The sequence below is a fragment of the Drosophila takahashii genome, chromosome 3R, assembly GCF_030179915.1.
Source record: "Drosophila takahashii strain IR98-3 E-12201 chromosome 3R, DtakHiC1v2, whole genome shotgun sequence".
Taxonomy (NCBI): domain Eukaryota; kingdom Metazoa; phylum Arthropoda; class Insecta; order Diptera; family Drosophilidae; genus Drosophila; species Drosophila takahashii.
In genome coordinates, this window is record NC_091681.1 from 10,496,521 (window position 1) to 10,508,652 (window position 12,132).

Consider the following 12,132-nt stretch of genomic DNA (forward strand, 5'->3'; position numbering starts at 1 on the left):
TGGAAAAACGTTTATTGATGAAACACGAAGCCGGAAAATAATGATATGAACTGCGATTATATAACACAGAAGAATATAGAAATAAAGAACTGTAAGCGGACAGGGTTTGTCTATGTAGAGCCGGAATATTTTTTAATTGCTGCCACAAATTGCTGACCTTGACACACACTCCCCATGGTGATAAAAACTAGTCACCCATTTCCCTCTGCCTATTTATTTTCAGAACTGTTGTACATTCTTCCCATTTCATAGGTAATTTGTTTTTATTATTTTAGTTTGGGATATCAGCAAACACAGAAAATGATAGGGAGCTGGCTAAAAACAAGGCAGACAGCGTGGCAGGCGGCAAGCAGAGCCATAAAATAAAAATGGAAAGGCGAACACAGAAAACAACACGCAAATAATATTGCAAAAAAAGAGAGAAAAGAATAATAATAGCGTTTCGCGTGGGCGTTGTCTGCTATTACACAGAAAGAAACGCTTTAAATATATTAAGCAAACAAAAATCAAATCTAATAAATTCCATGATTTATTTAATAGAAGCTATGTATTATTAAAAATATTTACAACATTTGTTTAAAATAATTTTGTTTCATGCATTTCAAAAATAAATAAATCGATTTTTGTCCAATGTAGATTATAAAGAGCGGGAAGAGTGGAAAGTTGGTGTGCTTTTTAAGTTGATTAAAAGCGCGATGTGCCGCTGGCTATATGGTTCCCTCTGCGCCCCCTTTATCTTTATTTATCTATGGGCCCCATAATTGTGTCAACTTTTCTGAGTATACGTTTGTGTATACTAGAGTAGCGAAATGTGTGTCACGCCTCCACGGGCATGCAAAAAGGTATAACAAAAATGTATATGATATAAATAGCGCACCGGTGTCTAATTGGCTATTGACCATGCAACTTTTGGACCGTCAAATACAAATATCAGTGGAAAAAAATATATTTTTATATTTCTTCAAATCAATATATGTAGGTTTAAACATATCAACATTTTTTTTTTGTATAACGCTAAAAAGTTGTTAAATTCTGCGGACGTTTTCTTTATTAGAAGTATTTTGCATTAAACACATACATATATTTTGGCTAGACAACAGCCAAAGAAGCAAAGGGATGATATAGGCCTTAGAATGGGAAACCCAATGGAAATCACTTTGACTTTCGGATTTTTGGTGGCAAACCGCAATTTACGGTTAAAGCTAACAATCGACAGCACTCATTTTTGGCGGCAGACTGTAAGTTCAATGTCTGTGAAATGGGCTTGTTTTGTTTAGCCACCGTCCCGGAGTCTAGACTCTAGACATTATACACAGGATATCATTGGGATGAGAAATGAATATAATAATGTAAATGGGTTATTTTTTTGTGTAGCTATTAAGGTTTTCACAAAAGAAATTAAATCTAAACTATTAAAAAAATTATACTTAATCTTAATATTAAAAATATATTTTTTATTGACTGACTAGACAGCAAACTCCACAGAAAAGTAGAAATAAACTTTCTCAGATAGAAAACACGGGAAAGATTCCCAAGAACTCATTCAAAATATTGATTTCATACCTTCGTTCAGAAGGTTCTTGTTTATTGAGATTGTTATTTAATTTATTCGTCGTTCCTAGCACTTTCACCTCTATCCAATGCAACTACATTCCAGACATTTTCTCACCAGATTTTCATTGCCACACGCACATTTCTCTTAAACTGCAAATGGTTGATGGCGCTTAAATGCTGAAAATAAAATTCATTGCCCGCTATTGATAAACAATAAATTGTCGACGTCGTTGTCTCTGTCCTGTCGCTATCGTTGTTATAGCTCATGTTGTTGTTTGTCGGCTTGACCGGCGAAATGGGCGACCTGTGGGGCAGTATACGAGCATATATCTTTTTGGAAAGGGGCAGTCGCCAAGGGGGTGGAAAATCGGGGAGAAGACAGATGCCACATGGAGCTTTTGTCTGGCTGTCTGTTGGGGCTGTCATGGTTGCAGATATATATGTATGTATATATATATATAGATACGGATACACACGCACGCGGGATATAGATAGATACATATTTCGAAGCGGGGAGGTTGGTCGGATGCGCACACGTGCATGCATAAACAACAACCATGCGATGCCACATAACGGCACTTGCTTATATAATGTACTGCAATTTTGTTTGCAGTTGCCAGACGAAGCTAGAATATACATACATATATATGTATATACCTATAACCAACGTCCGAGTGTGAGTGCAGGCCAAAAACACATTCAATTTAATGTGGCGCTTGTCTAGCCAAAAATGTTAACGCTAGACTGGATATCTCCCTCCCTATATAGGTTTATTGAAGCTTTAAGCTGCAAATAAGCCGTATCAACGGTGATTTTCAATGCCCACGGCGGCGAGTAAGCTTTAATTAGAAAATACCCGAGTGACGGACATTTTCATTCATTCTTTAATTCAAGCCTCGGGCCTTGGGGTTGCTATCGATTTTCCGTGGCTGGCTCTTCCCAACCCCTAACTCCCCGCGAGGAAAGCTGTCGTCAACGCTGTTTATGCTAATGAAGTCACATTGGCGTTGACTAGCGTCTACGCCCACCAAAAATAGAAGAAGCAAAAAAATGAATGGCATCACATTAAATACAAAGTGAAAAAAGTATATTAAAAAAGCCCTGAAACGTGCCTCGCATGACTAATTAGAATAATAAACAAATATAACGAAAGCCACCCTGAACACAAAAAATAAAGCTAGACCCACAGGGAAAGAGGTGTTGCATATCAATGATGAAATGTCTCAGTGACAGGCCAAACAAATGCCAGTGTGGGAATAAATTGCAGTCAACGATAAAATTTGAAAACACATTAAATCTACCAAAAAGTTCGTAAAAAGTATTGCATAAACTTTGAACAATGCGCAAAATACAGCTTATTTAGATTTGGTTTGTTTGGATATTTCAATTTAATTGTTTCTTAAATGAATAAAATATGATTACTTAAACTAATATTTGATTGGGTACCCTGTAATTACAGTTATTTTCCTAACCAACCAGTGAACACACTATCAAAGAATAATCTCTGATTGACTGTTTAACATACATAGCTATAGGTTCAATCTAAACTAGAATAACTATAGAAATTAAGATTTATCTCATTTACCTTAGCTTAATTATTAAAAACCATCATACTTTTTGGCATTGAACTGCATTTTCAATACTCGCCAATCATAAATATCATAAAACTTTAGACCCCCCTATTTTTGTTTGATAAATTTGTTTATATTATGTTTTTGCTTATTTATGTTTTTACCATTCTCTTCTCTTCTTTTCTCTCTTGTTACAGACTCAAACTAGAAAACACATTCAAAACTGTACATAAATTAAAGGCGCGGGTGTTGTAAAAACATAAAAACAACAAATTCCTCTGAAACACTTTCCAAAACTGGGCCGAGGCGCGTGCAATAATGCGCAACGGTATTCGGGAACGAGCGCGTGCCACGGAACGCACTGAATCGAAACGGAACGGTGGGAAACTATAATGCAACACCAGGACGAATTCAAAATCAAAGCAGAAACCGAAACAGAAATTCTAGGGAGAAAGGAAAACATTTGGAAAATGTTGTTTCCGCACACTGAAGAAAATGCATCGTTTTCTTAACATCCAGCAAAATATCAAACTACGCAACTATCATCAGTTACTTTTGTATTTTGTCGCTGCTGCTGGAGGAAGAGCGGAAGTGAGAGGAAGAGGTACCGGAACCGGAAAGAGAAGCGGTCGCAACGGAAGAAGCAGTAGAGGAAGCAGAGCAGCAGCAGCAGTTACAATAACGTTAAGAACAAACGTAACGTAACGCCACGGATCGCAACGTCAAGAGTAGTTGAAGCATAATATTATTCTATTAGCCCAATACATTAACCCAACGCTGCCACTGTTCCTAAGACAACAACAACAACAACCAGAAGAAGAAACCATTTAATATAAACGTAGACCATAGTCGTAACCGTAAACCGTAACGCAATCGCCTCTACACAAAATACAATACAGAAACACAAATCCTATGCCAACTTTTGATCATCAAATTGTTTAGCACCTATCATAGACTCACCTTCCTCATAAACGCTCCATCAAAAGTCAAAATCTCAAACGACACACTACCAACTAAAACAACAAAAAGCAGACGTTGTTTTAGAACCCAACAAAACTCCCAAAACAAAAACAAAAACACACCGATCTCGCCCCTTTACCACGCACACCAAAAAAAAAACACAACAAAATAGACAAAAATAAAAAAAGGCTGGCTAAGGAAAGCGGAAAAATATGGCCACACCCCAAGTCAAGGACTTGGTGTTGCGCTCGCCCGCTGGCTCCTCCGATGTCATTTCCTTCGCCTGGCCCCTGCAGATCGGACACGGACAGGACAAGCACGATAATGGGATCGACATTATCGACACCATTAAGTTCGTCTGCGATGAACTGCCGTCGATGTCATCGGCCTTCGAGGAGACCAATCTCCATCAAATTGACACTGCCTGCTATAAGACTATGACCGGTCTGGTCGATCGCTTCAACAAGGCCGTCGACAGCATCGTTGCATTGGTGAGTGGTTTAGTTTTTTTGTCACAGTATTTACAGCAAAAGATAATTGTCAGAAAATAATCTTCATATTTTTAGAAACTATTGTCAGCGACTACCAGACTGTTAAAAATTTAGTTATTATCTATATATTTCAAACAAATCTTAAAGAGTACTTTATTAACCTTTCGATTGTCAAAAGTTTCTACATTTTTCTCTTGATATATTTTTTGCATTGAATACTTACTTATGACTAGACATCGGATTTTAGGTGAAATGTTTTTTTTCTAATATTATTTAAAGCCACATTTGATTGGTTAAATTTTATTTTTACAAAAACCTCAATGAAGTTTGGCCTAAATCTAATTATAACTTAATAAATAAAAATTTTAACTAATCAAATGTGGCTTTAAATCGTATTTAAAAAAAAAACGATTTCACCTAAAATCCGATGTCTACTTATGACATGTCAAACAATTCATAATGCTTTATCTTTTCTTCTCGCAGGAAAAAGGAACTTCACTGCCCGCCGAGCGTCTGAATAAGTTCGCTCACCCTAGCCTTCTAAGACACATTTTGCAATTAGTTTACAATGCTGCCGTACTCGATCCGGATAAACTCAACCAGTATGAGCCCTTTTCGCCAGAGGTTTACGGCGAGACGAGCTACGAGTTGGTGCAGCAAATGCTTAAGCATGTTACCGTCAGCAAAGAGGATACGTTCATCGATCTCGGCTCGGGAGTGGGCCAGGTGGTCCTCCAGATGGCCGGATCCTTTCCCTTGAAAACCTGCATTGGAATCGAGAAGGCGGACACTCCGGCGAGATATGCGGAACGCATGGACGTGATCTTCCGCCAGTATATGGGATGGTTTGGCAAGCGCTTCTGCGAATACAAGCTGATCAAGGGCGATTTTCTGGTGGATGAGCATCGTGAGAAGATCACCTCCTCCACTTTGGTTTTTGTTAATAACTTCGCCTTCGGGCCGACGGTGGACCATCAGCTAAAGGAACGATTCGCAGATCTTCGAGACGGAGCTCGGGTCGTGTCCTCCAAGTCCTTTTGTCCACTGAACTTTCGGATTACCGACAGGTTAGTTGTAGATTTAAAATTTGATTTAGTGTTATTTTCTAACTTCTATTAATTTCTTGCAGAAACCTTAGTGACATTGGCACCATTATGCATGTCAGCGAGATTCCACCTCTCAAGGGCTCCGTTTCCTGGACCTGCAAGCCCGTTTCGTATTATTTGCATGTAATTGATCGCACCATATTGGAGCGATACTTTCAGCGCCTGAAAACGAAAGGTGGCAACGATCACGAAAGCGTGGGTAAGTTCTGAAGGACGATAGAAGGCGGTGACAAAGGATGCACTTATCGGAAATCTAGCCAAGACACAATACACACAAAAACAATCATTTTCGTCACCATGAAAATTCCCAACCAATCAATCACTGTCAAAATCAAGAATTCCTTTTTCTGTTTTATTATTTTCGCAATCAAATCACTTTTGGAATGAAAATATGTTTCTATTTGTTTAAAATCACGAATATGATCAATTCAATCATTAAATCAGGTTTCTTTGGATGTTTTAGTCTAGTCAGTTTATAAGAAATACCTCTTTGTAATGTCTTATTCTGCAGCTGTAGGAGCTAAAGTTTATTTACTTATATTCTGGTTGGTGTTAAAATAATAGTTTAGCTATTTTAATAGGCTAAGAAAAAATACAGAAGTAAAATAAATTTTTGCTGAACATCTTTGAATATTGAGTAATATTCCTGATCAATATTTTTTTGTTTCGTCCGTTTGTTATATCTAGATAATGTGTGTTTTACAAAACATATTTCTATTAGGGTTTTTTTAAATAGAAAAAATAAAAAGTTAGTTAATCAACCAAATTCTTATAAATAATTTATAAGTATTTATGTTACCTTTAATACAGGAAGAACACAGTAAAAATAATTCGTTAAATTAGCCCATGGGATCTAAGATAGGTCCACAAAAGTATCTAATTTTATAAGCATTTCGGTTGTTTTTTTTTATACTAAAGAAGTATTTATTGTTTTGTTTTAGGCACTGTTCGGACCACACGTGATCGCGCCAAGCGAGAGGCGAACGTTGGCCAGCACCATCATAACAACCACCATAACAACAGCAACAATCACGCCAACAACAACAACAATTATCAGCGGGAGCGGGAACAGTCGAACGGAACTGCCGCCACCGCCGCCCATCAGCAGCGCCATCAGTCGCAGTCTCCGGCGAATGTCAGCGGTGGGGGAATAGCAGCTGCCAGTGGGCAACAAGCTGCCTCCAAAACACGCCATCAACTGCAACAGCAGCACCACCAACAACAGCAGCATCAGCAACCAACACCGCAGCAACGCAGTCTGGACATGGAAAGCAGCACGGAAAGCGATGGCGAGGCAACGAACGGTAATGGTGGCAACACCACCACGGCCACCAACACCACGTCCGCCTCCAATGGCCCGATGACCCGGAAAGTTTGGTCCGACTGGTGCAGTTCGAAGGGCAAGAGTTCGCAGTCGGATGACGAGGAGAACAACAACTCCAACAGCAATGGCGGCGGCAGTAATGGAGGAGCAGTTGGCCGCCAGGCACGAGCCACAACGCAGAAGAAGCGCAAAAAGTTGACCAGGAAAGCTGCGATAGCCAGCAAATCAGCTGCAGCTGCCCAAAGGGAAGCGGAGGCTGTAGCAGCAGCGGCGGCGGCGGCAGCGGTGGCCAGCAAGGAGTCGAGCTCCAAGGAGGATCAACCGCGGGCCGCCAGCGCAGGACCAGGTCGCAAAGGACGCATGAAGAAGGGGGCACGCGGCCGAAAATCCTTGAAGATTGTGGGTCTAGAAGCACTGCACAAGCAAACGGTGCTGAGTACCTCGCTGGATACCATGACGAAGAAGCTGCCAGCAGCTCCTGGAACCGTGGATCAGCAGCTAACAGCTCTGCTCACGGAGAACATGGCACACACGGAGTTGGATATTCCGGCGGCGCCACAGGATACCCCCTACGCCCTGCAGATCCTGCTGGATGTGTTCCGCTCGCAATACACTTCGATGATTGAGCACATGAAGTCCAGTGCCTATGTGCCGCAGGTTCAGAAGCAGATTGCCCAAGAGCAGGAGCGTATGGCCAGGCTGAAGAACCGCGCCAGTCAGCTGGACAAGCAGATAAAGGTGCTGATCGATGACAGTGTTGCCTTACTGAAAGTGCGCATGAACGAGCTGGGCATCCATGTGAATTCACCCAACGATCTGATCGCCCAGGCGAAGGAAATTGTGGGTAGACACAAGGATCTGCAGCACACGGCGAGCAGGATGCGTAACGAAGTCACCTTTTACGAGGGTGAGCAGAAGCTCCTGCTTAACAAGCAGTTGAAGAACCTTGCCGAATATCAGAAACTCTGTGGCACGGTCAATGGAAAGGTGAAGCTGGAGGTGCCCCCGGAACTTTCGGAGACCACTGCCCAGGAACTGGTGCTAAAGGAGATTGCCAATACGCTGAGCCAGCGCAAGAAACTTTATGCCCAGGTGTCGACCATCGAACAGGAGACCACGGTGCTGCAGAAGACAGCGGAGGAGAGGTCCACGGCAGCGACGCTTTTGGCGCAAGGAACCAACATGATTGTGTCGACGGGAACTTCAACTTGCTCATCCTCCTCCACGACCATTACTGCTGCGAATTCTGTGACCGTGCAAAGCAATAAATTGAACTCGGTGAAGAACTCTCGCCGCAGTCGGGAGCATCGTGCTCGTTCCCAGGAATGGCCGGAGGTTCCGGAAGTGGGCAAGATCCAGGAGAGCAATCCCGAAGTGCTGGCGCAGAAAATAGTCGAGACTTGCCGTCAGATTGAAGCTGGCAAGTTCCAAGGAGCAGCTGCGCCACCTTACCAAGTGAATGGCAAGAACAAGGCAATTTTAGAGGCGCCGCCACCACCTCCGCCCTCTGCGCCAGTGAGCATTAAATCCTCCCCTGGCCACCACTACAAAGACAGCACTCTGATGCCAGCACCCAAGCAACAACAGCAGCAGCAGCAGCAGGTGAATCTTTCCCAGCTGCCCAAGTGCGAGTTGCCCGGACTGTCGGCCAGTCGCAAGCAGGAATCGCCCAAGGTGGCCAACTTTGAGGATCGGTTGAAGAGCATCATCACCACGGCTCTGAACGAGGATCAGGAGCAGCGCAGCAAGGCGGTGGATTCATCGCCATCCCCCTCGCCACTCCACAGTCCGGCGCCCAAGCGATCGAAGCAGCAGCAGGCCGTCCCCCAGGGGCTGCCCAACAATCTGCACAACATCATCACCGTGTCCACGCAGGGCTTGATGCATCTGAACGCAAATACCACTATATCCCCGATCACACCACCGCTGCCGGGTCCAGGGGCAGGAGCCACCGCCTCCACTGCGCCGCCCCCGCCGGCAAATCTTCCATATGGAGCTTACGGCGGGGCAGTGGGCAAGGCCACGGGATCGGGCAAGTATCAGGCAGCCAAGGAGCCGAAGTATTCACCGGTTCGACAAGTGCCACCCCCACCACCGCCTCCTCCCTCGCACATGGCTGCTTTGTATGCAGCCGGACAGCAGCAGACAACGCCGGCGGATCTGGGATCTTACCAAAGGCGACGCAGCTCAGTTAGCGCCACTAGCTATGAACACTATATGGTGCAGCAGCAGCAGCAACTCCAGCAACAGCAACTCATGTTGGCAGCAGCTGCTCATGCGGCACAGCGTCAGCAGATGAGGGTGGAGGAGCAACATCATCACCAGCAGCAGCAACAACACCATCAGCAACATCGTCTGCAGCAGCATGTGCAGCATCCCCATCCCCATGCCCATCCGCATCCCCATCCCCATCATCCCAATGAGTTCAAGGCACCGCCGGCTGATGGTCATCTCCAGCGTTCGGGCAGCCGGGAGCAATTGATAGTGGAGCCGCAGCAGCAGCAGCCATTGGAGCTGTTGCCTCGGGCAAGTTCCGCCAACTCGGATTACGGCGGCTATCGCATCCGTCCGCCAAGCAGGCCAAGCTCCAACTCCTCGCAGCCGGATTACACGCAGGTTTCACCCGCAAAAATGGCCCTGCGTCGTCATCTGTCGCAGGAGAAGCTCAGCCAACATGTGACGCCGCAGGCCACACCGCCGCTTCCGGGACACGGGGCACCAGTTCCCAGTTCGGGCAAGACTATTGGCGATTTGGTTAACGGGGAGATCGAGCGAACCCTGGAGATCTCGCATCAGAGCATCATTAATGCAGCTGTGAACATGAGCACCAGTGGCGCCAACTTCATGGAGCGAGCCTTCCTCAATGAGCGATCCAACGATCGTCTGCTAATCAACTTGAATGCCCAGCGACCGGAGAGAGTTCATGTGCGTCCGCTCTCCGAGGAATCCCAGGAGCCGCATCCAACCAGCTATGCTCAGGAAAGAGGACCTAATGTCGCGGCTGGCGGAGCAGCAGCAGCGGGAGGAAACAGCAATCTGGCCACTTTGGCTCATGTGGCCTATGTCCAGAAGGCCCAGGGTGGAGCTCGAGCGAACGCAGGAACAGCACCGCCAACAACACACTCGGCTTCTGCTCGTTCTGGTCGGGATTATCAGCCGGTCGCCTTGCCCCGTGCGGAGCTGAAGGGCAGCATCGAGGCCTATTTCCACGAGGAGCAGCAGCAGAAACAGTCGAAGGGAGCAGGGTCGGCGGGAGCAGCTACTTTGCGGGGACCGCGTTTGAATGGTGCCAATCCTCCACTAGAAGGTACATTTAAATTAGCCAATTAAATATTTATACCCGTTACTCGTAGAGTAAAAGGGTATATTGTATTCGTGCAAAAGTATGTAACAGCTAGAAGGAAGCGTTTTCGACCCCATAAGGTATATATATTCTTGATCAGGGTCACTAGCCGAGTCGATATAGCCATGTCTGTCTGTCCGTCTGTATGAACGCTGGGATCTCGGAAACTACAAAAGCTAGAAGGTTGAGATTTCCCACACATATTCTTGGGCTTCCTACGCAGCGCAAGTTTATTTCAGCTAAGCGCCACGCCCCCTCTAACGCCCACAATCGCCCACTAACGATTTTAAAATACCATACCTTTAAAGATTTTCGTGAAGTACAAATGCAATTTGGTTGGGTATATTTATACCTATCGAAATGTAGAAGACTTTTTTCAAATCGGACCATTCATTAAAAAAGTTGTATGCAATCAAAAAAATTTTATTTATCCATCTCCCTTGCAATCCCTTTAGCCGAGTGACGGGTATTATATAGTCGGGACACCAACCCGACTATAGCGTTCTCCCTTGTTCGATTGAATATTATTAAAAAGAACAGATCCTCTTGATGTTATAATGATCGTCACTAACTTTTTTCATCTCTAACTTGTCCATAGGTCTAGCTGCCTCTCTGCAGGATCATGTGCGTGCCAGGAAGTACAAGGAGGAGACTGAGGAGCGTCAACGACGCGCAGCAGCAGCTGCCTCATCGTCGACAGCGGGAGTACCGCCTCCTGGCCTGGAACTAGCAACGCACTATGCTCACCAGGCGCCTCCAGCCCACAGTTATCATCACCATGGGGCCAGTATTAATGGGACTCCGCACAAAGTTGAACGTAAGCATTCAGAAAAGGCTGAACAATGTTATTGTTTTAACTCGACCATTTCTAAATTAATAATATTTTCTTTTAGTGGGAATAAAACGCAGCTCGCCGTTGGCGCCGCATCAGCAACCGCCGCGTCCTTCGAAATTGGCCCACTACGAGCCGCCTCCGACGCAACAGCAGCACCACGCCCACCTCTATGCCAACGGGCAAGTGCTGCCGCCGCCTCCAGCTCACGACGCGACCACGCCCTCACCGACGCCCTCGTCATCGTCATCGTCGTGCGGACGACGCAGCAACAGCAACAATGGCAAGTTGCTGGTGGATCCACCATTACTGATGAGTCCCGAGATCAATTCGCTGTTGGGCGATGAGCGTCCCTTGCAGCTGTCGCACCACCCACAGCAACAGCAAATGTTGCACCACCATCAGTCGCAACAGCAGCAGCAACATCTGCAGCTGGCCCAGCAGCAATTGAGGGTACCTCATCTTGGACATGGTCTTAGTCACGGTCACGGTCACAGCCACAGCACCACGCCAACTTTGGGCGGACAGCGCAATGCCAATGCCGCCGACGATGGTAAGCTATACGTAGACCAAGCCAAAAATTCGACCAGGGTATCAGCGCCCAAATCTGCACCACAACACGCACCACCACCAGCACACGTAGCATACCCGCTAGAAACACACATTCTTCACCAGCACAAATACCAAACTCGACTAGCCGCCCAAACGGTGGCAGAAGATCTAACCATGAAGCGAGTAGAACCGGAAGCGGAACCGGAGGTGGAATCTGAGCCGGAAGAGGAGCAAGTCGTATCCGAGGATGGTGGATCCGAAAGCGGATCCTCATCGTCGAGTTCCAGTTCTAGTTCTGGCTCAGGATCTAACTCCGATTCTGACTCGGCATGATTTGCTTTTAAACATTGCACAAACACACATCTGAACACAATTATACTTACATTTGTACCTACATTT

General features: G+C 45.3%; 1 protein-coding gene across 2 annotated transcripts in view; it reads left to right on the plus strand.

Moving 5' to 3' along the window:
- gpp (DOT1 like histone lysine methyltransferase grappa) overlaps positions 1 to 12,132 on the plus strand; it is a 51,400-nt gene that overhangs the window by 35,976 nt on the left and 3,292 nt on the right. For both annotated transcript variants that reach the window (XR_011418956.1, XM_017141989.3), the window contains exons 3-8: positions 3,323 to 4,576; positions 5,060 to 5,643; positions 5,706 to 5,881; positions 6,624 to 10,313; positions 10,948 to 11,166; positions 11,243 to 11,734. Coding sequence is in view for 1 of the 2 variants with exons in the window: in XM_017141989.3 (XP_016997478.2) it covers positions 4,298 to 4,576; positions 5,060 to 5,643; positions 5,706 to 5,881; positions 6,624 to 10,313; positions 10,948 to 11,166; positions 11,243 to 11,734 (5,440 nt within the window). In the remaining variant the exon portion in view is untranslated. The remainder of the gene's footprint in view (positions 1 to 3,322; positions 4,577 to 5,059; positions 5,644 to 5,705; positions 5,882 to 6,623; positions 10,314 to 10,947; positions 11,167 to 11,242; positions 11,735 to 12,132) is intronic.